Source organism: Bufo gargarizans, chromosome 3, assembly GCF_014858855.1.
Source record: "Bufo gargarizans isolate SCDJY-AF-19 chromosome 3, ASM1485885v1, whole genome shotgun sequence".
NCBI lineage: Eukaryota > Metazoa > Chordata > Amphibia > Anura > Bufonidae > Bufo > Bufo gargarizans.
The window spans coordinates 468,637,960-468,664,974 of NC_058082.1; the positions used below are offsets into that span (position 1 = coordinate 468,637,960).

The 27,015-nt window shown below is 47.4% G+C and overlaps 1 protein-coding gene across 2 annotated transcripts in view; it reads left to right on the forward strand.

The window, feature by feature from the left end:
• C2CD2 (C2 calcium dependent domain containing 2) overlaps nucleotides 1–27,015 on the forward strand; it is a 62,115-nt gene that overhangs the window by 15,014 nt on the left and 20,086 nt on the right. Inside the window, exons 3-8 of one of the 2 annotated variants that reach the window (XM_044283699.1) lie at nucleotides 8,199–8,297; nucleotides 14,936–15,055; nucleotides 17,063–17,170; nucleotides 17,341–17,460; nucleotides 23,280–23,397; nucleotides 23,691–23,793. In XM_044283699.1, the coding sequence (XP_044139634.1) occupies nucleotides 8,199–8,297; nucleotides 14,936–15,055; nucleotides 17,063–17,170; nucleotides 17,341–17,460; nucleotides 23,280–23,397; nucleotides 23,691–23,793 (668 nt within the window). The remainder of the gene's footprint in view (nucleotides 1–8,198; nucleotides 8,298–14,935; nucleotides 15,056–17,062; nucleotides 17,171–17,340; nucleotides 17,461–23,279; nucleotides 23,398–23,690; nucleotides 23,794–27,015) is intronic. The other variant, XM_044283700.1, reaches the window with a different exon arrangement.

The following is a 27,015-nucleotide window of genomic DNA, read 5'->3' on the forward strand; positions in this document are numbered from 1 at the left end:
ATTTTTTTAATAAAAATAAAGGGACATCTGGAAGGGGGGGCAAATACTTTTCCGCAGCACCGCACGAGGACTGCGCACCTCCTCCATCAGTCTCCAATTAGGTCAGCCATCTCCCTGGGCTTGTACTGTTCACAGACATCACCAGCAGATGTGAGCGCGTGCGGCTGCTTCTCCATGGCCTCTCGCACAGGGCCGCAGGAGAATACTCCGGTCGTATTATTAGCTACATGTTACATGGCCACTTCTATGACAGGTTGAGGCCGGGTCTGTCCGCAGGCAGTATATAAAAGGCCCGCTGACGTACGTCAAAAATGTGAAAACCGTTTTTCAATATCTTACTCCTAGCCTGAGATCTGATTACTCGAGGTTGTAGGCCCGAAGCCTGAGGTGGCACTACTGAGGCAGTCTGATGACGGGTATTGTCATGGAGATCTTGTGTGGATCCAACTCGCCGTCTACATCAATATCTACATCCTGCCTGGCTTATATAGGGGCAGATATCATACATGCCAAAATCGGGGTCCCACCTTAGGGACCTGCTCCTGTCTCAAGTATGGGGAGTAAGCTGCGCATGTGCAGTGTCCTGTCCATTCACTGCTATTGGACGAGCGAGTGAATGGGGAAGCAAGCTGCGCATGCGCGGCCGCTCCTCCATTCACTGCTCGTAATTTTCATAAGTCCCGGAGCGGTGAGCACACATGTCCCCCGTCCCAGAGGTGGGGCCCACACCTATCAGACATCTATGACCTATTGATTTGCCATAAATGTCCAGATGGGAATACTCCTTTTTTAAAGGGGTCTTCCAAATATATTATTATTTTTTTTATACTGATGACTTATCCTCTGGATAGGTCATCGGTATCTGATGGGTGGGGGTCCTGGGCATTTGAGGAGACCGCGGCGGCATCCTCTCGTGTCACCAAGCACAGCGCCGTCCATTGCTCAGTGGCAGTGCTTGGTATTGCAGCCCAGCCCCATTCATTTCTATGTGACCATGTGACCGATGAACGTCTCTGGCCTAGGAAAGCCTCTCAAACAGCTGATCGGTGGGGGTCCGACCCCCACCAAACAGATACTGACTGAAGATAGGAAATCAGTATTAAAAAAAAAAAAAAAAAGAGTGGAAACCCCTTTAATGCCTCATTCACACGTCAGTGATTTTGAGCCAAAACCAGGTGCGGCTCGGAACAGGTGCAGATCTTTCCCTTACGCTGGGTTCACACCTAAGCGTTTCGCAAACGCGCGTTTTTATGCGCGATTTTGTCGCGCGTTTTTATGCACGTTTTTGTAATAGTAAACGCGCGTTTGACGCGCGTTTGGGTGATTGACAGCAGTGTTGTCCAAAGAGTCTATGGCCCAAACGCGCGTCAAACGCGCCAAAAAAAGCTCCTGTACTTGTTTGAGCGTCGGGCGTTTTACAGCGCGATCGTACGCGCTGTAAAACGCCCAGGTGTGAACCATTCCCATAGGGAATCATTGGTTCTTGCCTGTTGTGCGTTTTACAGCGCGTAGGAACGCGCTGTAAAACGCTCAGGTGTGGAGGCTCCGATCCTGGTTTTGGCTCACAATCACTGATGGAAATCACTGACCGAACACTGACGTGTGAATGAGGCTGAAGTCTGATGTGCAAACTCCACACGTCCAGATGGTCACATCCTCGATGACTCTTCCCGGTTTTCCCCATATGTTCCGTCTGCTGTTCACATGATGCAGAGTAAAGGTGCAGCGTGGCGTAAAATCCTCACCGTATCACGCTTAGGGCTCGTGCACTTGGCCGTTGGTCGGCCCTTCCATGCATTGGGGCCGCAATATGCAGGGCGGCGGCCGGGATGCATCGAGACCCATTCAACTTGATACGTCCGCAACGCAAAAATATAGTACATGTTCTATTTTTTTGCAGTGCGGAGGCACGGAGAGAAAATCGAGGAAGCGCTCCGTAGTGAATGGGTTCGCATCCGTGATGCGGGGCGCACGCGGCCTCAATACGGGAACGGCTGGGCAGCGGTTGCGTGCATGTACCCCTTAGACTGCATCGACGCGGGGTTGAAAGATCCACCACAGATTACACCAAATCAGTGCAGAATCCACATGAAGGACTTATGGGTTTTATTTTATAAAAAATTTATCTAAATTTACATTTTTATTTTATTTTTTATTTTTTTATTTTTCTGCGTATTTCAGCCTTACACATACATTTCAGCCTTACACATACATTTCAGCCTGTCACATACATACATTTCAGCCTATCACATACATTTCAGCCTGTCGCATACATTTCAGCCTGTCACACACATACATTTCAGCCTGTCGCATACATTTCAGCCTGTCACATACATACATTTCAGCCTGTCACACACATACATTTCAGCCTGTCGCATACATTTCAGCCTGTCACATACATACATTTCAGCCTGTCACACACATACATTTCAGCCTGTCACACACATACATTTCAGCCTGTCACACACATACATTTCAGCCTGTCACACACATACATTTCAGCCTGTCACACACATACATTTCAGCCTGTCACATACATTTCAGCCTGTCGCATACATACATTTCAGCCTGTCACACACATACATTTCAGCCTGTCACATACATACATTTCAGCCTGTCACATACATACATTTCAGCCTGTCACACACATACATTTCAGCCTGTCACATACATACATTTCAGCCTGTCACACACATACATTTCAGCCTGTCACACACATACATTTCAGCCTGTCACATACATACATTTCAGCCTGTCACACACATACATTTCAGCCTGTCACACACATACATTTCAGCCTGTCACATACATACATTTCAGCCTGTCACATACATACATTTCAGCCTGTCACACACATACATTTCAGCCTGTCACACACATACATTTCAGCCTGTCACACACATACATTTCAGCCTGTCACATACATACATTTCAGCCTGTCACACACATACATTTCAGCCTGTCACACACATACATTTCAGCCTGTCACACACATACATTTCAGCCTGTCGCACACATACATTTCAGCCTGTCGCACACATACATTTCAGCCTGTCACATACATACATTTCAGCCTGTCACACACATACATTTCAGCCTGTCACACACATACATTTCAGCCTGTCACACACATACATTTCAGCCTGTCACACACATACATTTCAGCCTGTCACACACATACATTTCAGCCTATCACATACATTTCAGCCTGTCGCATACATTTCAGCCTGTCACACACATACATTTCAGCCTGTCACATACATACATTTCGGCCTGTCACACACATACATTTCAGCCTTACACATACATTTCAGCCTGTCACACACATACATTTCAGCCTTAGGCCTCATGCACACGACCGTTGTGTGCATCCGTGGCCGTTGTGCCGTTTTCCGTTTTTTTTCACGGACCCATTGACTTTCAATGGGTCCGTGGAAAAATCGGAAAATGCACCGTGAGCCGTGTTTCCTGGCCGTGAAAAAAATATGACCTGTCCTATTTTTTTCACGGCCAACGGTTCACGGGCCCATTCAAGTCAATGGGTCCGTGAAAGAACACGGATGCACACAAGATTGGCATCCGTGTCCGTGATCCGTGGCCGTAGGTTTTAGTTTCATACAGACGGATCCGAAGATCCGTCTGCATAAAAGCTTTTTCTGATCTAAGTTTTCACTTCGTGAAAACTCATTTCCGACAGTATATTCTACCACAGAAGCGTTCCCATGGTGATGGGGACGCTTCTAGTTAGAATACACTGCAAACTTTGTACAAGACTGCCCCCTGCTGCCTGGCAGCACCCGATCTCTTACAGGGGGATATGATAGTACAATTAACCCCATCATATCCCCCTGTAAGAGATCAGGGCTGCCAGGCAGCAGGGGGCAGACCCCCCCCCCTCCCCAGTTTGAATATCATTGTGCGGCCCCCCCCCCCCTCCCCTGTTGTTAACTCGTTGGTGGCCAGTGTGCGCACCCCCCTCCCTCCCTCCCTTGTTTTAATACATTGGGGCCAGTGTGCGCGCCCCCCCCCAACCCCCCCTCCCTCCCTCTATTGTTTTAATACATTGGGGCCAGTGTGCGCGCGCCCCCCCAACCCCCCCTCCCTCCCTCTATTGTTTTAATACATTGGGGCCAGTGTGCGCACCCCCCCAACCCCCCCCCCCCCCCTCCCTCCCTCTATTGTAATCATCATCGGTGGCAGCGGAGTAGAAGATTTTCATACTTACCTGGCTGCTGGCTGCTGCGATGTCTGCGTCCGGCCGGGAGCTCCTCCTACTGGTAAGTGACAGGTCTGTGCGGCGCATTGCTGTCACTTACCAGTAGGAGGAGCTCCCGGCCGGACGCAGACATCGCAGCAGCAAGAAGCAGGTAAGTATGAAAATCTTCTACTCCGCTGCCACCGATGATGATTACAATAGAGGGAGGGAGGGAGGGAGGGGGGGGGGGGGGGTTGGGGGGGTGCGCACACTGGCCCCAATGTATTAAAACAATAGAGAGAGGGAGGGAGGGGGGGTTGGGGGGGCGCGCGCACACTGGCCCCAATGTATTAAAACAATAGAGGGAGGGAGGGGGGGGGGGTTGGGGGGGCGCGCGCACACTGGCCCCAATGTATTAAAATAATAGAGGGGGGGTTGGGGGGCGCGCGCACACTGGCCCCAATGTATTAAAATAATAGAGGGGGGGTTGGGGGGCGCGCGCACACTGGCCCCAATGTATTAAAACAATAGAGGGAGGGAGGGGGGTGCGCACACTGGCCACCAACGAGTTAACAACAGGGGAGGGGGGGCCCACTGGCCACCAATGAGTTAAAAACAGGGGGGGGGGGTCTGCCCCCTGCTGCCTGGCAGCACCTGCCAGGCAGCAGGGGGCAGTCATGTACACAGTTTTTTTGTATATTCTAACCTGAAGCGTCTCCATCACCATGGGAACGCCTCTGTGTTAGAATATACTGTCGGAAATGAGTTTCACGATGTAGCTCATATCCGACAGTATATTCTAACATAGAGGCGTTCCCATGGTGATGGGGACGCTACAAGTTAAAATATACCACATCGGATTGGAGAAAACTCCAATCCGATGGTATAACAGAACTCCAGACTTTACATTGAAAGTCAATGGGGACGGATCCGTTTGAAATGGCACCATATTGTGTCAACATCAAACGGATCCGTCCCCATTGACTTGCATTGTAATTCAGGACGGATCCGTTTGGCTCCGCACGGCCAGGCGGACACCAAAATGACTTTTTTTTCATGTCCGTGGATCCTCCAAAAATCAAGGAAGACCCACGGACGGAAAAACGGTCACGGATCACGGACCAACGGAACCCCGTTTTGCGGACCGTGAAAAAAAACGTCCGTGTGCATGAGGCCTTACACATACATTTCAGCCTGTCACACACATACATTTCAGCCTGTCACACACATACATTTCAGCCTGTCACATACATACATACATTTCAGCCTGTCACATACATACATTTCAGCCTGTCACATACATACATTTCAGCCTGTCACACACATATATTTCAGCCTGTCGCATACATACATTTCAGCCTGTCACATACATACATTTCAGCCTGTCACATACACACATTTCAGCCTGTCACATACATACATTTCAGCCTGTCACATACACACATTTCAGCCTGTCACATACATACATTTCAGCCTGTCACACACATACATTTCAGCCTGTCACACACATACATTTCAGCCTGTCACACACATACATTTCAGCCTGTCACACACATACATTTCAGCCTGTCACACACATACATTCAGCCTGTCACACACATACATTTCAGCCTATCACATACATTTCAGCCTGTCGCATACATTTCAGCCTGTCACACACATACATTTCAGCCTGTCACACACATACATTTCAGCCTGTCGCATACATACATTTCAGCCTGTCGCATACATACATTTCAGCCTGTCACATACATACATTTCAGCCTGTCACACACATACATTTCAGCCTATCACATACATTTCAGCCTGTCACATACATACATTTCAGCCTGTCACATACATACATTTCAGCCTGTCACATACATACATTTCAGCCTGTCACATACATACATTTCAGCCTGTCACATACATACATTTCAGCCTGTCACACACATACATTTCAGCCTGTCACATACATACATTTCAGCCTGTCACACACATACATTTCAGCCTGTCACATACATACATTTCAGCCTGTCACATACATACATTTCAGCCTGTCACATACATACATTTCAGCCTGTCACACACATACATTTCAGCCTGTCACACACATACATTTCAGCCTGTCACATACATACATTTCAGCCTGTCACATACATACATTTCAGCCTGTCACACACATACATTTCAGCCTGTCACACACATACATTTCAGCCTGTCACATACATACATTTCAGCCTGTCACATACATACATTTCAGCCTGTCACATACATACATTTCAGCCTGTCACACACATACATTTCAGCCTGTCACACACATACATTTCAGCCTGTCACATACATACATTTCAGCCTGTCACACACATACATTTCAGCCTGTCGCATACATACATTTCAGCCTGTCACACACATACATTTCAGCCTGTCACACACATACATTTCAGCCTGTCACATACATACATTTCAGCCTGTCACACACATACATTTCAGCCTGTCACATACATACATTTCAGCCTGTCACACACATACATTTCAGCCTGTCACATACATACATTTCAGCCTGTCACACATACATTTCAGCCTGTCACACACATACATTTCAGCCTGTCACATACATACATTTCAGCCTGTCACACACATACATTTCAGCCTGTCGCATACATACATTTCAGCCTGTCGCATACATACATTTCAGCCTGTCACACACATACATTTCAGCCTGTCACACACATACATTTCAGCCTGTCACACACATACATTTCAGCCTGTCACATACATACATTTCAGCCTGTCACACACATACATTTCAGCCTGTCACACACATACATTTCAGCCTGTCGCATACATACATTTCAGCCTGTCGCATACATACATTTCAGCCTGTCACATACATTGACCCGCTGCTCTTTTAAAGGGATTCTTTAAGGCCCTATTCACACAACTGTATGAATGGCTCCGCATCCGTTCCGCAAAAGGTGCGGACAGCACGCCACCTGCGGTCTGCATCCGTAATTCCATTCTGCGGCCCCACAAAAAAGAAATAGGAATGTTCTATTATAGTGCCGGCCATGTCCGGTCCGAAAACTGCAGAATGCAAAAGGGTCGGTATCTGTGTTTTGCAGATCCGCGATTTGCAGACCGCAAAACGATACGGATCGTGTAAATGAGCCCTAATACTGATGGGCTCTCGTCGGTATGTGATCGGCGACTCCCAGCACCCCCGCCGATATGCTGTATGCAGATTCCCAAGCACAGCGCCGTCCATTATATAGTGGCTATGCTTGGTATTGCAGGCCCATTCAGATGTATGAGGGCTCATGCACACAAACGTATTTTCTTTCCGTGTCCGTTCTGTTTTTTTTTTTTTTTTTGCGGACCATATGCGGAACGGTTCATTTCAATGGCTCTGCACAAAAAAAAAACGGAAGTTACTCCGTGTGCATTCCATTTCCGTATGTCTGTATTTCCGTTCCGCAAAACAATAGAACATGTCCTATTATTGTCCGGATTACGGACAAGGACAGGACTGTTCTATTAGGAGCCAGCTGTTCCGTTCCGCAAAATACGTAATGCACACGGACGTCATCCGTATTTTTTGCGGACCGCAAAATACATACAGTGGTGTGCATGAGGCCTAACCTCTGTTTTTTTTTGCGGACCCTTCATTTCAATATGAATGGTTCCGCACACGGTCCGCAAAAAAAACAAAACGGAACGGACACGGAAAGAAAATACACTCTCTGATAATTGGCTACAAAGTATCTGCGTAGACTGGGTGCGATAGTAACAAACCTCCAGAGGTGAGAAGCATCAGGTCAGGGTTTGCAGCCTCAGAATGTAAACAAGGATATTTTGATTCGCTAAAAGCAAGCAGAGATCTTGAAAATGTTAAGGAATTTAGGCACACAGTATAGTAGAAAGTTCTGCACAGACCCTCGCCCTGAGGGCCTCCCTCTATTAACTTGATGACACGGCCATTTGTCAGACAAGCTTGCTGACTGTCTCCTTTCTGTCTCTGTAGGGATCCCTGCGGCTGGCGTTTGAAGATGACAATGGACCGCGACCTTTAGAGCTGTCCGTCAAACAAGTGGAGAGCGTTGTGAAGTCCTATAGTGATAAGGTGAGCGGCGGCGCTATAGCATCTGCACAGGGGCCATTGCCCTCTGGTCTCCTGCCCCCGACCAGGGTCGAGATTTATAGGAGCCAGTTCTGCGTTATTTATTATGCACAAAACAGGGCTGATACATTGGCAGTATATGGCGGTATTATGTGGGCACTGTATGGTGCTGTTATGTGTTTGCTGTATGGCAGTATTATGTTAGCATTGTATGCTATTGTTATGTGTATACGATATGGCAGTATTATGTGTGCACTGTATAGTACTGTTATGTGTTCACTAAATGGCAGTATTATGTGCACTGTATGGTGCTGTTATGTGTTCACTATATGGCAGTATTATGTGTGCACTGTATAGTACTGTTATGTGTTCACTAAATGGCAGTATTATGTGCACTGTATGGTGCTGTTATGTGTTCACTATATGGCAGTATTATGTTAGCATTGTATGCTATTGTTATGTGTATACGATATGGCAGTAGTATGTGTGCACTGTATGGTACTGTTGTGTGTTTACTATTTGGCAGTATTATGTGTGCACTGTATAGTACTGTTATATGTTAACTATATGGTAGTACTATGTGGGCACAGTATAGTACTGTTATATGTTAACTATATGGTAGTACTATGTGGGCACAGTATAGTACTGTTATATGTTAACTATATGGTAGTACTATGTGGGCACTGTATAGTACTGTTGTGTGTTCACTATATGGCAGTATTATGTGGGCACTGTATAGTACTGTTGTGTGTTCACTATATGGCAGTATTATGTGGGCACTGTATAGTACTGTTATATGTTCACTATATGGCAGTATTATGCGGGCACTGTATAGTACTGTTGTGTGTTCACTATATGGCAGTATTATGTGTGCACTGTATAGTACTGTTATGTGTTCACTATATGATAAGGTTATGGTTTGGCAGTATACGGCCATTTCCAGGAATCTACAAGCTTGCCCCAGAGGGATCGCCTCCACCTCCCGGGGGGAACCATCTCCACCTCTGAGACATTCTGAGTGTTGCCGGCGTCGTGTGACAATCCGGAGCGTGGACTGACTTGTGTGTGTAACGAGTACGCTGCGCTGATCGCCTGGCGCACTGCCAATACCCGCGTAGTCAGGAGAGCGCCCCCCCCCCCCAATACACTAATCGCCCATCTGTGCCTCTCAGCCGGACCCTGGTAAGTGGATTAGGTGGAGTCCGTGGAGCGCCAGAACATCCGCAACAAAAATCCTATTAACCCTAATTACACAGGTGGATTTATTTCATTTTCTTCCCTTATACTTTGTTAACTCTTAAGATCTTGGGTGTCCTAATATTGGGTCAAGACAACCTCAGGGCAGGTTCTGCACCCCTATTCTTCTAGGTGGGATTTATACATGTATTTTTTATTTCCTTTTTTTCGGCCATGGTCATAGTCACGTATAGGGCGCTTCCTGTTCTCTGCGCGCTGGCGGCTTAGCTGTAGGTGGTAGCAGGTCGTCATTTTATATTTTATTTTTTTTCATTTTTTTATTTTATTTATTCATTCATTCATTTATTTATTTATTTTGATAATTTTTTTTTTTTTTTTAAGATCCTTCCCTTGCATTTACTTTTTTTCGGTCAAGGTCATAGTTAGGCCTCTTACACACGAACGTGCCGTGTTTTGCAGTCCGCAAATTGCAGATCCGCAAAACATGGATGCCGCCCGTGTGCGGAACAGACGGTCCATTATAGAAATGCCTATTCTTGTCCGCAAAACGGACAAGAATAGGACATTAATCTATCATTTTTGCGGGGCCGCGGAACGGAGTGCTGTCCGCATCTTTTGCGGCCCCATTGAAGTGAATGGGTCCGCATCCGAGCCGCAAAAAATGCGTCTCGGATGCGGAACCATACCACGGTCGTGTGCATGAGGCCTTAGACATAAGCCACTTCCCGTTCTCTGCAAGCAGGCAGTTTAGCTGTAGGGTTTTTTTTGTGTTTTTTTTTTTTTTTCCTTTTAATTTTCTTTTTGAACTTTTTTTTATTTTTTTGTTTTATTTTTAAGATCCATTTACTTTTGAATTCTCATTATTATGTACTGATTAAGGCCTCTTTTTCAATTTTCGGTCCATTTTTTGCGTTTCGTATACAGACCGTATATGGAACAATTCATTTCAATGTATGCATAAAAAAAAACGGAATGTACTTCGTATGCCTTCCGTTTCCGCATTTCCATTCCGTTCAAAAATAGAACATGTCCTATTATTGTCTGCATAACGGACAAGGATAGGACTGTTCTATTAGGGGCCAGCTGTTCCGTTCTGAAAAAAACGGAATGCACACAGATGTCATCCGTATTTTTTGCAAATCCGTTTTTTGCGGACCGCAAAATACAGTAAATTACATACGGTCGTGTGCAAGAGGCCTAAAGAGGACCTGTCCCCGTTCCTAACACTTCTGTTTTAGTAACCACTTGCAGTTCCCCAAGTATTAACCACGTTGTTCTGTTCCTCTGTTATGAATGAATCTGTAGTAAAGGTACAGATGGGTGTTACCAGTTGGCGGTGTGTCCCTGCACTGTCACTGTCACCACTGATTGGATAGCGTCAGACTGCCCCAACTGGTAGCACCCGGCTGGACAGTTCTATTCATAAACTTTTCTAGCAGGAATAGTAGAGGAACAGCACAACATAGTCATCAGAATAAATGCATCAGAATTCTGATTCCATGTAAGGCCCCATCCACATGACCGTATTTTCACTCCGCGTCTGATCCACATTTTTGCGGAAAGTACGCAAACCCATTCATTTCAATGGAGCTGTAAAAAATGCAGATGGCGCACTGAGAGCTGTCTGCATCCGTATTTCTGTTCCGCGGCCCCATGAAAAAAAGATAAAACAGACAAAAATGGGCAGTTACAATGGGACCTGCGAAAAGTGCGATCTGTGGACCGCAAAACCGATACAGTCATTGGAATGCCCCCTAACACACTGACCTAGGTCCTCCTGAGAGAGGGGGACGCTCTTTGTAACTGTGATCCTGACGAGGTCCTGAATATGGAACCCCCTAATATTAAGTCTTCTAAACCTGACCATCCCTTTAAATAGAATCTGTCCCTTTAACGAGGAACTGTCACCTCTCCTATCTGTTTTAGCAACCAATTGAATTCCCCATGTTATAAAAATTCTGGAGCAGTTATTCTTATGACTCTATGTTGTCGCATTCCTCTATTATTCCTACTAGAAGTTATGGATGAATTGCCATCAGTTTGCAATGAAGGTCCAGATGGGTGTTACCAATTGGGGCGTGTCCCTGCCCAGTCTGACACTATCCTATCAGTGCTGCTTGCCAGTGTTGGACTCCTCCTCCACTGGTAACACCTAGATGACCCTTTATTGCAGAGTGTTCATACATTTCTAGGAGGAATAATAGAGGAATGGCACAATATAGATGCTCTAGCATTGTTATTACATGGGGAATGCAGGCAGTTACTAAGGAGATGTCCGTAAATTAAATCGCCCCACCATGCCTTTACAAGAAAGAGACCATGATGCAAGCAAGAGACTCCTTACAGACTACCAGTCAAGAATGTGTGGCCGTCCAGGTGGAGATACCGCCATATACATCCCCACTGTTATGCAGAATTATTTATAGCCCATTCTTGTCCAAGTGTCAGTCTCCACTGCAGTTCTGGAATTGCATTCCTGAACTAAGACGCTCAGGCTGAACAGTGTTTAAAGTCTCCAATGATGATTTGGTTCGCTGTGATTGAAAATGCGCCATTATCCCGCCTTCCAGGTGGGTCCGCACGTTACATGTTTGCCCTGCGGATTCACACATATGTTATTATAGGCGGAGCGATCCGTGCCAAAAATCCCCTGCCAGGAAATCCTGGATCACAAACCAACATCCTAAGCGGGAAACGTAACAAAAATAAATATTTCCCGCATAATATGTATTCATTGTACTGGTATCTGAAAGGGCGTGTACACTTTTGAAACAGTATTATCTTTAAAAAAAAAAAAGTGTATATACAGCCCCTGTGCGGACCTATGTGTCTCCATGGTAACAGACGACATACATACCATGTACGGTCTGACACTCCCCTCTTGCTTCCTTCTTCCTATCCCCCTTCTATAGCAATAAGCATGGACACAGATAGGTCTGCATAGGACCTGTATACCCAAACGGCAGGCTATGTGTATGGGACCGCCACCTACATCGAGAACGGAGCCCCGAGAGTGGTGGAGGGTGCATTGCGCACGCGCAGTCGCCCTCCATTCATGTCTATGGGCTCCGGATCAGCCATTTCCGTCGGGCCCATAGAAATGAATAGGAGCGGTGGCCGGTCATGCACGGTGCGCTTGCATTCACTTCTATGGGGAGAGCACTTGGTGGTGGCCGGACCGGAGTCCTCCAGCCACCCCTTTGCTGGGCTTTGTTTAGGAGATAGGTGTGGGTCCCACCTCTATCAGACAATGGGGGCCTATCCTAGCGATATAACCCCATTGTCTGAAATGAGACAACCCCTTTAATTGGCTCAAGATGGTGGAGCGAGAACCCTGGTGATTACGGCACTGTGATGAACTGTCTTCTGTGTGACCGCACACACATAGTGTCATGGGATTATAATCCACATAATTAAAGATGATCGAGCCTGCAGAAAACTAAATATCTGTCTGCCTGCAGCCACCACAAGGGGGAGCTCACTGCATACAGGTGTATACAGCATTGAGACATGTATAAATCTGTATGCAGTGAGCTCCCCCTGGTGGCAGATAGTATCTGTGGTAGTTTAGTGCCTGCCTCTGGCACTGTGATGCAATTACATTCCCTCCTAACCCTAGTCTCCTCTGACTTTGTGTCAGTCTTTACTGTCATTTCTGTATTCTGTTCATGAACCAGAAGGCACAGAATGAACCATGCTTTTAAATCCACATCCAGAGAGGGGATGGCTGTAGGATCCTGCATTGCGGAGGGAAATCTTATGATGTATATTTTTGTATATTTTATGAGGGCCCCGTGCATCTTCTCTGCAATCCAAAAAATCATTCTCATGACCTCTCAAGAACCCAACATCTGTCCTTCCTGTGAACGGCCGTCTACTGCCAGGGGAATACAGATGGGCGGGCGATCTCGTTATCTGTGTCCAGTGAGGGACCAGATGGGACAATGGTTCCCGGCCCCCTACCTCATCACATAATGTCATACCAATGAGGGACCCCAACTCAGGATCTCCTACTCCCCCCTATTCTTCATGGATGACATGAACCATAGCACCTGCAGTAAACAAGGAAGGATCCAGCCAGGGTGGGTCATACCATCATTCTCTATGGGGGGGGAGAAGGAGTGGACAAAAACAAGAAGGGGCAACGTTTTGATTTTTGCAACTTTTATTATGGGGCCCCTCCAATCTATGAGCACCTTTGGTCACGTGTCTGTAAAACTTAGTGCTGTTGTAGTCCTCAGGATCTGATCTAGCACAAGGTCACACTGGTTCCCCAAGGGACCAGCAATGGTCCCAAGTTTTAACACAATCACTAGACCCTGCCATAACCCCGCCCATGAGGTTCAGCAGAAGACAATCCTGTCTGAGGCTGACTTTGGAGAAGATCACCTGCTGGATTGTCCAGGTGTCTCTGAAAACAGGGAGGATCTTTCAAGTCTCATTCAAGGCTGCCACTAGGGGGAGCTTTCTGCATCTGCATTTATATAGCTGTTCATATAAATACATATCAACTTCAGCTGTATAAATCTGTATGAAGGGAGCTCCCCCTAGTGGTAGCTGTATAATCTGTATGTAGTGAGCTCGCCCTAGTGTTGGCTGTATAATCTGTATGTAGTGAGCTCCCTCTAGTGGTGGCTGTATAATCTGTATGTAGTGAGCTCCCTCTAGTGGTGGCTGTATAATCTGTATGTAGTGAGCTCCCTCTAGTGGTGGCTGTATAATCTGTATGTAGTGAGGCCCCCCTAGTGGTGACTGTATAATCTGTATATAGTGAGCCCCCTCTAGTTGTGACTGTATAATCTGATAATCTGTATATAGTGAGCTCCCCCTAGTGGTGGCTGTATAATCTGTATATAGTGAGCTCCCCCTAGTGGTGGCTGTATAATCTGTATATATTGAGCTCCCCCTAGTGGTGGCTGTATAATCTGTATATAGTGAGCTCCCTCTAGTGGTGGCTGTATAATCTGTATGTAGTGAGCTCCCTCTAGTGGTGGCTGTATAATCTGTATATAGTGAGCTCCCTCTAGTGGTGGCTGTATAATCTGTATATAGTGAGCTCCCTCTAGTGGTGGCTGTATAATCTGTATATAGTGAGCTCCCTCTAGTGGTGGCTGTATAATCTGTATGTAGTGAGCTCCCTCTAGTGGTGGCTGTATAATCTGTATGTAGTGAGCTCCCTCTAGTGGTGGCTGTATAATCTGTATGTAGTGAGCTCCCTCTAGTGGTGGCTGTATAATCTGTATATAGTGAGCTCCCTCTAGTGGTGGCTGTATAATCTGTATGTAGTGAGCTCCCTCTAGTGGTGGCTGTATAATCTGTATATAGTGAGCTCCCTCTAGTGGTGGCTGTATAATCTGTATATAGTGAGCTCCCTCTAGTGGTGGCTGTATAATCTGGTGGTGTAATGATCAGGATGCCCCATAATGCCTATGTTTTGTCTTCAGGTTGTGTGCTGCACTGTAGTAGGTGAATGTCTACAGTTTGCCGTGCGGGTGACCCGGACACTGCCAGCCAACTCAGGATGCCAGGTGTACAGTGTGCGCATCACTCCGCTCCATATAAATGTAAGTCTGTTCACGGGGTAGGTATCTAGCTTCCTCCTGACCTTCAAATTGCCCATATATGAAGGAATCCCACTTCCTCCTCATAGATGAAGTACACTACTGCTATGGTCACTGTAAGGGTAAGTTCACACGCAGCAGTTTCATCCATCTGAATGGGGTTATTTTTGCAGAAGGTGCATGGATTTCTACAATCTCCATTCAGATGAATGGAACAGTTATAGAAATTTCTGCAACAGATTCTGCCGTGTGTGAATTCACCCTAAAGAGCCTATTCCCAATAGATCCTGCCCCAACCAAAGGCCTGCCTTCCTTGCAGATAAGACATGTCCTAGGTAGACTTTTTTTTTTTTAAATGAGTTCTGCAACTGTCTAATATACAGTACAGACCAAAAGTTTGGACACACCTTCTCATTCAAAGAGTTTTCTTTATTTTCATGACTATGAAAATTGTAGATTCACACTGAAGGCATCAAAACTTTGAATTAACACATGTGGAATTATATACACAACAAAAAAGTGTGAAACAACTGAAAATATGTCATATTCTAGGTTCTTCAAAGTAGCCTCCTTTTGCTTTGATTACTGCTTTGCACACTCTTGGCATTCTCTTGATGAGCTTCGAGGTAGTCACCTGAAATGGTCTTCCAACAGTCTTGAAGGAGTTCCCAGAGATGCTTAGCACTTGTTGGCCCTTTTGCCTTCACTCTGCGGTCCAGCTCACCCCAAACCATCTCGATTGGGTTCAGGTCCGGTGACTGTGGAGGCCAGGTCATCTGGCGCAGCACCCTATCACTCTCCTTCATGGTCAAATAGCCCTTACTTTCAAAGTTTTCCCAATTTTTCGGACTGACTGACCTTCATTTCTTAAAGTAATAATGGCCACTCGTTTTTCTTTACTTAGCTGCTTTTTTCTTGCCATAATACAAATTCTAACAGTCTATTCAGTAGGACTATCAGCTGTGTATCCACCTGACTTCTCCTCAACGCAACTGATGGTCCCAACCCCATTTATAAGGCAAGAAATCCCACTTATTAAACCTGACAGGGCACACCTGCGAAGTGAAAACCATTTCAGGTGACTACCTCTTGAAGCTCATCAAGAGAATGCCAAGAGTGTGCAAAGCAGTAATCAAAGCAAAAGGTGGCTACTTTGAAGAACCTAGAATATGACATATTTTCAGTTGTTTCACACTTTTTTGCTATGTATATAATTCCACATGTGTTAATTCATAGTTTTGATGCCTTCAGTGTGAATCTACAATTTTCATAGTCATGAAAATAAAGAAAACTCTTTGAATGAGAAGGTCCAAACTTTTGGTCTGTACTGTACTTTGTGCTATCTCTGCTTGCTGTCACTTCACAAAAACGAAACAATAAAACATTTAGAGGCTAAACATGTACAGACCCAATACTTGACATGCAGCGGGTTTACTGCAATGGTATTCAGTGCAGATAATCCTTAGTTTGCTACAATGTATCAGAACTGTCATTTCTGCTCGTCACAATGTGTCAGCGCTGTTTCTCTTAATTATAGCCACTGAATTTGGCAGGTGAAGCAGCAGCATGTCCAATGATGAGACATACCGTATGTGTGTTACATGGACATTTATCCAAGGCCGTCTAGAAGAATTGCTCTCCATTCTGGTTCCTAGAGGGTGGTCCCAAGTGGGAAAAACCATCTGTATGATGTCCATTGTATGACGTCCATGTGGCCTACTAGGGCATATGGGTAAGGGTTGCCTTCATGAGACAGCCCCTTTTAAGAAACCATGTCTATTGGACATTCTCCTGATTGGCTTTCTTGGGACTAATGTTCCATTCCTTGACAGCAAGCAGAAATCTTAAAAATGGCAAGGAGTCGAAACACAAAGTATTTTAGAAAATCACACCTTTCATTATTCAGTGGGATCTGGCCACAGTCATGGACACATCTAGGATACATACAGCATACGGTTCCTGGGCTTGTAGTATTTTCATCATGGGTCCATCTTCTTCCTCTCCTTCCAGCTGGAGCTCCGTGTAAAAGATGGAGCTGGAAAAGACGTCCTGGTCACGTGGTCCATGGGAAACTTCTGCGACCTTGATCTTCAAGTTCAACCAAAAACTAAGCTGGAGGTCAGTCAGTAAGTTGTGTTGTTATCTCTCCTCCATGTTGGCTGTTTCCCCTTCCATGACTAAACCTGTCAAGTTGTGTAATCAGAAGAATGAAAAAACTAAATGTATGAACTTGGGGACATACAAGCTTGTCCATCTATAGGTTTGACTTCATGTATGTGTCATCTTAGCAGACCCCCGGAGCAAGCGCCATCAGGGAAACTCTGGAGGACATACTGAAGAACCTCATGGGCTGTGTCCGACCTCAAGTAGATCTGAGCAGCAAGCCTACAGACCTGAAGGAGCATCAGGTATCTACAATCCAAGCTATTCTTTGGGCCACCTCTGAGCTATGGTCAGTGGGTGGACATGCCATAAAGCGCAAACAAGTATGCTATGGGGTACATGCAGGACGGGGGCTCACAATTAGGTTGCCCTATACATTTACTCCAGGGTTGTGTGAACCTAACAAATAAAGGAGGGCACTAGAGTTGAGCGAACACCTGGATGTTCGGGTTCGAGAAGTTCGGCCGAACTTCCCGAAAATGTTCGGGTTCGGGATCCGAACCCGATCCGAACTTCGTCCCGAACCCGAACCCCATTGAAGTCAATGGGGACCCGAACTTTTCGGCACTAAAACGGCTGTAAAACAGCCCAGGAAAGGGCTAGAGGGCTGCAAAAGGCAGCAACATGTAGGTTAATCCCCTGCAAACAAATGTGGATAGGGAACTGAATTAAAATAAAAATTAAATAAATAAAAATTAACCAAAATCAATTGGAGAGAGGTCCCATAGCAGAGAATCTGGCTTCCCGTCACCCACCACTGGAACAGTCCATTCTCAGATATTTAGGCCCCGGCACCCAGGCAGAGGAGAGAGGTCCCGTAACAGAGAATCTGGCTTCATGTCAGCAGAGAATTAGTCTGCATGTCATAGCAGAGAATCAGGCTTCACGTCAGCCACCACTGCAACAGTCCATTTTCATAAATTTAGGCCCAGCACCCAGGCAGAGGAGAGAGGTCCCGTAACAGAGGATCTGGCTTCATGTCAGCAGAGAATCAGTCTGCATGTCACCCAACATTGGAACAGTCCATTGGCATATATTTAGGCCCCGGCACCCAGACAGAGGAGAGGTTCATTCAACTTTGGGTAGCCTCGCAATATAATGGTAAAATGAAAATAAAAATAGGATTGAATGAGGAAGTGCCCTGGAGTCCAATAATATATGGTTAAGGGGAGGTAGTTAATGTCTAATCTGGACAAGGGACGGACAGGTCCTGTGGGATCCATGCCTGGTTCATTTTTATGAACGTCAGCTTGTCCACATTGGCTATAGACAGGCGGCTGCGTTTGTCTGTAATGACGCCCCCTGCCGTGCTGAATACACGTTCAGACAAAACGCTGGCCGCCGGGCAGGCCAGCACCTCCAAGGCATAAAAGGCTAGCTCTGGCCATGTGGACAATTTAGAGACCCAGTAGTTGAATGGGGCCGAACCATCAGTCAGTACGTGGAGGGGTGTGCACACGTACTGTTCCACCATGTTAGTGAAATGTTGCCTCCTGCTAACACGTTGCGTATCAGGTGGTGGTGCAGTTAGCTGTGGCGTGTTGACAAAAGTTTTCCACATCTCTGCCATGCTAACCCTGCCCTCAAAGGAGCTGGCCGTGACACAGCTGCCTTGGCGACCTCTTGCTCCTCCTCTGCCTTGGCCTTGGGCTTCCACTTGTTCCCCTGTGACATTTGGGAATGCTCTCAGTAGCGCGTCTACCAACGTGCGCTTGTACTCGCGCATCTTCCTATCACGCTCCAGTGCAGGAAGTAAGGTGGGCACATTGTCTTTGTAGCGTGGATCCAGCAGGGTGGCAACCCAGTAGTCCGCACAGGTTAAAATGTGGGCAACTCTGCTGTCGTTGCGCAGGCACTGCAGCATGTAGTCGCTCATGTGTGCCAGGCTGCCCAGGGATAAGGACAAGCTGTCCTCTGTGGGAGGCGTATCGTCATTGTCCTGCCTTTCCCCCCAGCCACGCACCAGTGATGGACCCGAGCTGCGTTGGGTGCCACCCCGCTGTGACCATGCTTCATCCTCATCCTCCTCCACCTCCTCCTCATCCTCGTCCTCCTCGTCCTCCAGTAGTGGGCCCTGTCTGGCCACATTTGTACCTGGCCTCTGCTGTTGCAAAAAACCTCCCTCTGAGTCACTTCGAAGAGACTGGCCTGAAAGTGCTAAAAATGACCCCTCTTCCTCCTCCTCCTCCTCCTGGGCCACCTCCTCTTCCATCATCGCCCTAAGTGTTTTCTCAAGGAGACATAGAAGTGGTATTGTAACGCTGATAACGGCGTCATCGCCACTGGCCATGTTGGTGGAGTACTCGAAACAGCGCAACAGGGCACACAGGTCTCGCATGGAGGCCCAGTCATTGGTGGTGAAGTGGTGCTGTTCTGTAGTGCGACTGACCCGTGCGTGCTGCAGCTGAAACTCCACTATAGCCTGCTGCTGCTCGCACAGTCTGTCCAGCATGTGCAAGGTGGAGTTCCACCTGGTGGGCACGTCGCATATGAGGCGGTGAGCGGGAAGGCCGAAGTTACGCTGTAGCGCAGACAGGCGAGCAGCGGCAGGATGTGAACGCCGGAAGCGCGAACAGACGGCCCGCACTTTATGCAGCAGCTCTGACATGTCGGGGTAGTTGTGAATGAACTTCTGCACCACCAAATTCAGCACATGCGCCAAGCAAGGGATGTGCGTCAAATTGGCTAGTCCCAGAGCTGCAACGAGATTTCGCCCATTATCGCACACCACCAGGCCGGGCTTGAGGCTCACCGGCAGCAACCACTCGTCGGTCTGTTGTTCTATACCCCGCCACAACTCCTGTGCGGTGTGGGGCCTGTCCCCCAAACATATGAGTTTCAGAATGGCCTGCTGACGTTTACCCCGGGCTGTGCTGAAGTTGGTGGTGAAGGTGTGTGGCTTACTGGATGAGCAGGTGGAAGAAGAGGAGGAGGAAGCCGAGAAGGAGGAGGTGGCAACAGGAGGCAAAGAATGTTGCCCTGCGATCCTTGGCGGCGGAAGGACGTGCGCCAAACAGCTCTCCGCCTGGGGCCCAGCTGCCACTACATTTACCCAGTGTGCAGTTAGGGAGATATAGCGTCCCTGGCCGTGCTTACTGGTCCACGTATCTGTGGTTAGGTGGACCTTGCCACAGATGGCGTTGCGCAGTGCACACTTCATTTTATCGGATACCTGGTTGTGCAGGGAAGGCACGGCTCTCTTGGAGAAGTAGTGGCGGCTGGGAACAACATACTGTGGGACAGCAAGCGACATGAGCTGTTTGAAGCTGTCTGTGTCCACCAGCCTAAATGACAGCATTTCATAGGCCAGTAGTTTAGAAATGCTGGCATTCAGGGCCAGGGATCGAGGGTGGCTAGGTGGGAATTTACGCTTTCTCTCAAATGTTTGTGAGATGGAGAGCTGAACGCTGGCGTGTGACATGGTTGAGACGCTTGGTGACGGAGGTGGTGGTGGTGGTGTTGGTGGTACATCCCCTGTTTGCTGGGCGGCAGGTGCCAACGTTCCTTCAGAGGCGGAGGAAGAGGCCGAGGCGGCAGCAGCAGAATAGGCCGAGGCGGCAGCAGCAGAAGAGGTAGCAGGGGGAGCCTGAGTGACTTCCTTGGTTTTAAGGTGTTTACTCCACTGCAGTTCATGCTTTGCATGCAGGTGCCTGGTCATGCAGGTTGTGCTCAGGTTCAGAACGTTAATGCCTCGCTTCAGGCTCTGATGGCACAGCGTGCAAACCACTCGGGTCTTGTCGTCAGCACATTGTTTGAAGAAGTGCCATGCCAGGGAACTCCTTGAAGCTGCCTTTGGGGTGCTCGGTCCCAGATGGCGGCGGTCAGTAGCAGGCGGAGTCTCTTGGCGGCGGGTGTTCTGCTTTTGCCCACTGCTCCCTCTTTTGCTACGCTGTTGGCTCGGTCTCACCACTGCCTCTTCCTCCGAACTGTGAAAGTCAGTGGCACGACCTTCATTCCATGTGGGGTCTAGGACCTCATCGTCCCCTGCATCGTCTTCCACCCAGTCTTCCTCCCTGACCTCCTGTTCAGTCTGCACACTGCAGAAAGACGCAGCAGTTGGCACCTGTGTTTCGTCATCATCAGAGACATGCTGAGGTGGTATTCCCATGTCCTCATCATCAGGAAACATAAGTGGTTGTGCGTCAGTGCATTCTATGTCTTTCACCGCTGGGGAAGGGCTAGGTGGATGCCCTTGTGAAACCCTGCCAGCGGAGTCTTCAAACAGCATAAGAGACTGCTGCATAACTTGAGGCTGAGACAGTTTCCCTGCTATGCATGGGGGTGATGTGACAGACTGATGGGGTTGGTTTTCAGGCGCCATCTGTGAGCTTTCTGCAGAAGACTGGGTGGGAGATAATGTGAACGTGCTGGATCCACTGTCGGCCACCCAATTGACTAATGCCTGTACCTGCTCAGGCCTTACCATCCTTAGAACGGCATTGGGCCCCACCATATATCGCTGTAAATTCTGGCGGCTACTGGGACCTGAGGTAGTTGGTTCACTAGGACGTGTGGATGTGGCAGAACGGCCACGTCCTCTCCCAGCACCAGAGGGTCCACTAACACCACCACGACCATGTCCACGTCCGCGTCCCTTACTAGATGTTTTCCTCATTGTTATGGTTCACCACAACAACAAAAATATTATTTGGCCCAATGTATTGTATTCAAATTCAGCGGGATATAAATTTGAGGCCTAGTATTTAGGCGCTGGGTGACAGGTATACGTTTACTGACAGAATTAGACTTGGAAATACACAGTAGCGGGTGTGTGTGAAGTTATTCTGAATGACCCTATGTGCACCTTGAATATTATATACCCTTTTAGGGATAGATTTCAAATAGCTCTGATATAGCAGAAACCACTAAATTATGAAATTGCTAAATTGGGAATTGTATTTCAACCCAGAACAAAAAATGTGCTTTGGCGGACACTAAATAACTTTCCCAGCCACAACAGGACAGCGGTAACGACAGATTTAGCGGGATATAAATTTGAGGCCTAGTATTTAGGCGCTGGGTGACCGGTATGGATTTAGTGACAGAATTAGACTGGGATATGGCCAAAAAATAACCACACTATTGCTGGTTAAATGCACTTGGTGTCACAGCTTGACCAACCACACTACTGAGGGTTAAATGCACTTGGTGACAGGCGCAGCTTGCCCCTGATGTAGTATATGGCCAAAAAATGAACAGACTATTGCTGGTTAAATGCACTTGGTGTGACAGCTTCACCCTGATGTAGGCTTTAGCCAAAAAACAACCACACTATTGAGGGTTAAATGCACTTGGTCGCAGCTTGGATGCACTTGGTCGCAGCACCGCACAAGACACAAAATGGCCGCCGATCACCCCAGAAAAAAATGACTGACAAACGCTCTGGGCAGCCTAAAAACAGTGAGCAATTGAATTTCAGCAGCTCAATGACCCACAGCTGCAGATCGATCGATTAATCAAGTCCTTTGGAGGAGTTAATCTGCCTAATCTCGCCCTACTGTCGCAGCCGCAACCTCTCCCTACGCTAATCAGAGCAGAGTGACGGGCGGCGCTATGTGACTCCAGCTTAAATAGAGGCTGGGTCACATGGTGCTCTGGCCAATCACAGCCATGCCAATAGTAGGCATGGCTGTGACGGCCTCTTGGGGCAAGTAGTATGACGCTTGTTGATTGGCTGCTTTGCAGCCTTTCAAAAAGCGCCAAGAAAGCGTCACAAACGCGCCAAGAAAGCGACGAACACCAAACCCGAACCCGGACTTTTACGAAAATGCCCGGGTTCGGGTCCGTGTCACGGACACCCCAAAATTCGGTACGAACCCGAACTATACAGTTCGAGTTCGCTCATCCCTAGAGGGCACCTCTAGGACCAGAAGTCCATAGCATGGTCATATGAACCAGGGGGGTCATTTTGCTCTTGGTATGGGTCCCGTCTCCTCTATGTTGGCCCCTGACTAGTGCTCCAGCAGAGGAGCTTTGACAACGTGCTTACGACTGCTAAGAATTTGGCTAAGCGAGGGCGGGACTGACATGGCGAAAGGTCCATTATACTCTCCTCCATTTCCAGAATATTCCTGGCGTCCATTTTCCAGTGATCTGTCCTCCGAAACCACCGCGAGTTCACGAGCTGAAGCTTCAAGTGCGCAATATCAAAGCCGCGCTGAGCGGAAATGTTGACACCTCCGGTAAGTCTTTATTCTTTCCAGGTGCCCACCGTAATTTCTAATGGGCAGAGCCAGACTATAGTGTGGGCAAAGCGGGCCTCCGCCACGTCTACCCCTCCTACTCTACAATCCTCCATGGGTCATCTGAACTAAAGGGATCCATGGGCTCCATTGTAGGGAATATACATGATGTCCTCACACCCAGGACACAGGGCTTCACGTTCTGCCTGGAGTACTTCTTTAGTTCTGTTGTAATTTGTGGGGGTACCCTTATGACATATTGAGCAGGGCCTGTGTCCTTGATCTGCCCGCAGGGATGGTGGTGTGCTCCGCGCAGCTCAACGACCCCGTCCAGAGGTTCACGACCGCAGCCATACAACAGAGCGCAAGCCTCGGCTGGGAGGAGGAATTTGTATTGTAAGTATACCAGGGATCATGGTCCTATCACAATGGCGCCATTCTCAAATCAGAATTGTCCTCCTCCAACTTTTTATGATCCCCATGCAGCTCCTGTGCAGAGCTCTTTGTCTCCATGGTAACAGACTACAAACCCTGTGTAGTCTGATCCCATAGACATACCCCCTTCCATCTCTTCCCACACATTTTGCGGATAGGTATTTGGTTGGTTAGGAAGAACTACAGAGGGTTTGTTCGTAGTCTGTAACTATGGAGTCACATTGTTCGGCATAGGAGCTGTAGACACAAAATTTTTAATGTAGTGATCACTACATTTCTATACATGTATACCCCCCAGTGATCACGACATTCTCATACATGTATACCCACCCAGTGATCACTACATTCCATACATGTATACCCCCCCAGTGATCACTACACTCCATACATGTATACCCCCCCAGTAATCACTACTTTTCTATACATGTATACCCCCAGTGATCACAACATTCCCATACATGTATACCCCCCAGTGATCACTACACTCCAAACATGTATACCCCCCCAGTGATCACTACACTCCATACATGTATACCCCACCCAGTGATCACTACACTCCATACATGTATACCCCCCCAGTGATCACAGAATTTCCATACATTTATACCCCCCAGTGATCACTACACTCCATACATGTATACCCCCTCAGTGATCACTACACTCCATACATGTATACCCCCAATGATCACTACACTCCATACATGTATACCCCCCAGTGATCACTATGTTCCCATACATGTATACCCCCCAGTGATAACTGCATTTCCATACATGTATACCCCCCAGTGATCACTACATTTCCATACATGTATACCCCCCAGTGATAACTACATTTCCATACATGTATACCCCCCAGTGATCACTACATTTCCATACATGTATACCCCCCAGTGATCACTACATTTCCATACATGTATACCCCCCAGTGATCACTACATTTCCATACATGTATACCCCCCAGTGATCACTACATTCCATACATGTATACCCCCCCAGTGATCACTGCATTTCCATACATGTATACCCCCCAGTGATCACTACATTTCCATACATGTATACCCCCCAGTGATCACTACATTTCCATACATGTATACCCCCCAGTGATCACTACCCTCCATACATGTATACCCCCCAGTCATCGCTACATTTCCATACATGTATACCCCCCAGTGATTACTACATTCCCATACATGTATACCCCCCAGTGATTACTACATTCCCATACATGTATACCCCCCAGTGATTACTACATTCCCATACATGTATACCCCCCAGTGATTACTACATTCCCATACATGTACTGTATATGAAGGATTTTTCAGATGTGTCTGAGAGTAGCGACAACATTACAGGAATCTGAAAAATGTGTAATACAATGTATGAAACTTTCCAGTTTGGATTCCAGTTTCTGCTGGTGCACGGACTTGACAAAACACCAATATATCTGCTTGCTGTCAATAAATAGGAACATTCTTGTTACATTTCCAGACTGTAAACCTGTACACACCAGCTGAGGGTCCGGTACCATTGTATCCAGTCTAGACCTAATCCGCTTAATCTCTAGACTGATACATTTTACCTGCACCGATACATTGTAGCAAATCTGTGCCGCTGATGTATTTTGCCTACAGGGTATTGTCTAAACTGGACATAACTGTCACAAACCCTCAGCTATAGGAAGTATAAGGTCTGTATGGATTTTTAGCTTGTGGGTGTAGACAGGACTGCTCCAATTCACTGTCAACATGCAGAGATGTTGAAAATGGTGATGAATTGAAAGGAAAAAAAACGAATCCGTTGACTCGTCAGTGTATTCAATAGATTTTTATGGGATTATGACAAGAGAGTAATGAAAGCAGAATCAGCAGTTCTGGTGCCATAGGAGTCAATAGAGCCTATGAATGCGTCTGTCGCTCTCTGTTATCAGCCAGACGCAGGCAGAACCTTTCTGTACCAGGTGACTGCCTGATATTCGGACCAGTGACCGCCACCCCCCCCCCCCCCCAACTAATCTCTTGTTTGTGGACGGTCTGTAAACCTTTGTGATTATATGCAGCGCCCAAAATAGCGGTCAGTGAATGGAAAGCGAGGCGCGAAGAACCTCTCGGCAGACAATGAACGCCTTCTTCTATAAATACAGGCTGCGAGGCATGGCCGACATTCCAGTGATAGACGCCTCCCGCCTGTCTCAGCACCTCGCGGCGTTAAATGATCCCTAGAATGTACTCATTGTAATCCAGAGTGAGCATTGAAAGCAGCAGCACAGAGTATTTCAGGAGAGGAATGTGCTGCTCTTGTAGGAGGCAGTGACCTCTCCAGGACAGGGCTGACAGTGTCATGACAGGAGAACAGAGACAGTGGGGGGCATCAGAGAGGGAGAGTTACATAGTGAAAGGAGTAGGTTTCCCCCAGCAGCACAGAGTATTTCAGGAGGTGAGAGCCGATCTTGTGGTTGGCAGTGACCTCTCCATGTGATCATGTTGATGAGGTCTGGACTGACAGGAGGAGAAGAAAGACAGTGGGGGGGGGGGGGGGGGGGGCATCAGAGAGGGAGAGTTACATAGTGGAAAGAGTAGGTTTCCTCCAGCAGCACAGAGTATTTCAGGAGAGGTGAGGACTGACAGTGTCATGACAGGAGGAGAAGAACGACAGTGGGGGGGGGAATCAGAGAGGGAGAGTTACATAGTGGAAGGAGCGGGGTCCCCAGCAGTGCAGAGTATTTCAGAAGAGGAGAGTGCTGATCTTGCAGGAGGCAGCGACATTTTCATTCATAGGATGATGTTGGTGAGGACAGGGCTGACAGTGTCATAATGTGAGTAGGAGAACAGAGACACTGGGGGAGATCAGAGATGGAGAGATACATAGTGGAAGGAGAAGGATCCCCAGCAGCACAGAGTATTTCAGGAGAGGAGAGTGCTGATCTTGTAGGAGGCTGTGACCTTTCCATTCATATGAAGATGTTATGTTGTGTTGTGACAAGCGGAGAGGAACAGAGTCAGTGTGGTGTCAGAAATAGCATTGCATGATGGAAAGAGTGGGTGCCCCAGCAGCACAGAGTATTTCAGGAGAGGAGCAGCATTGTTTAACAGAAAAAATAAAAAAAAGCCACACGTGGTTCAGGAGTCCGTGACCATGTGACCTCCCATGGCCAATCGGTGTCAGACTGCTTTGCATACAGGATGC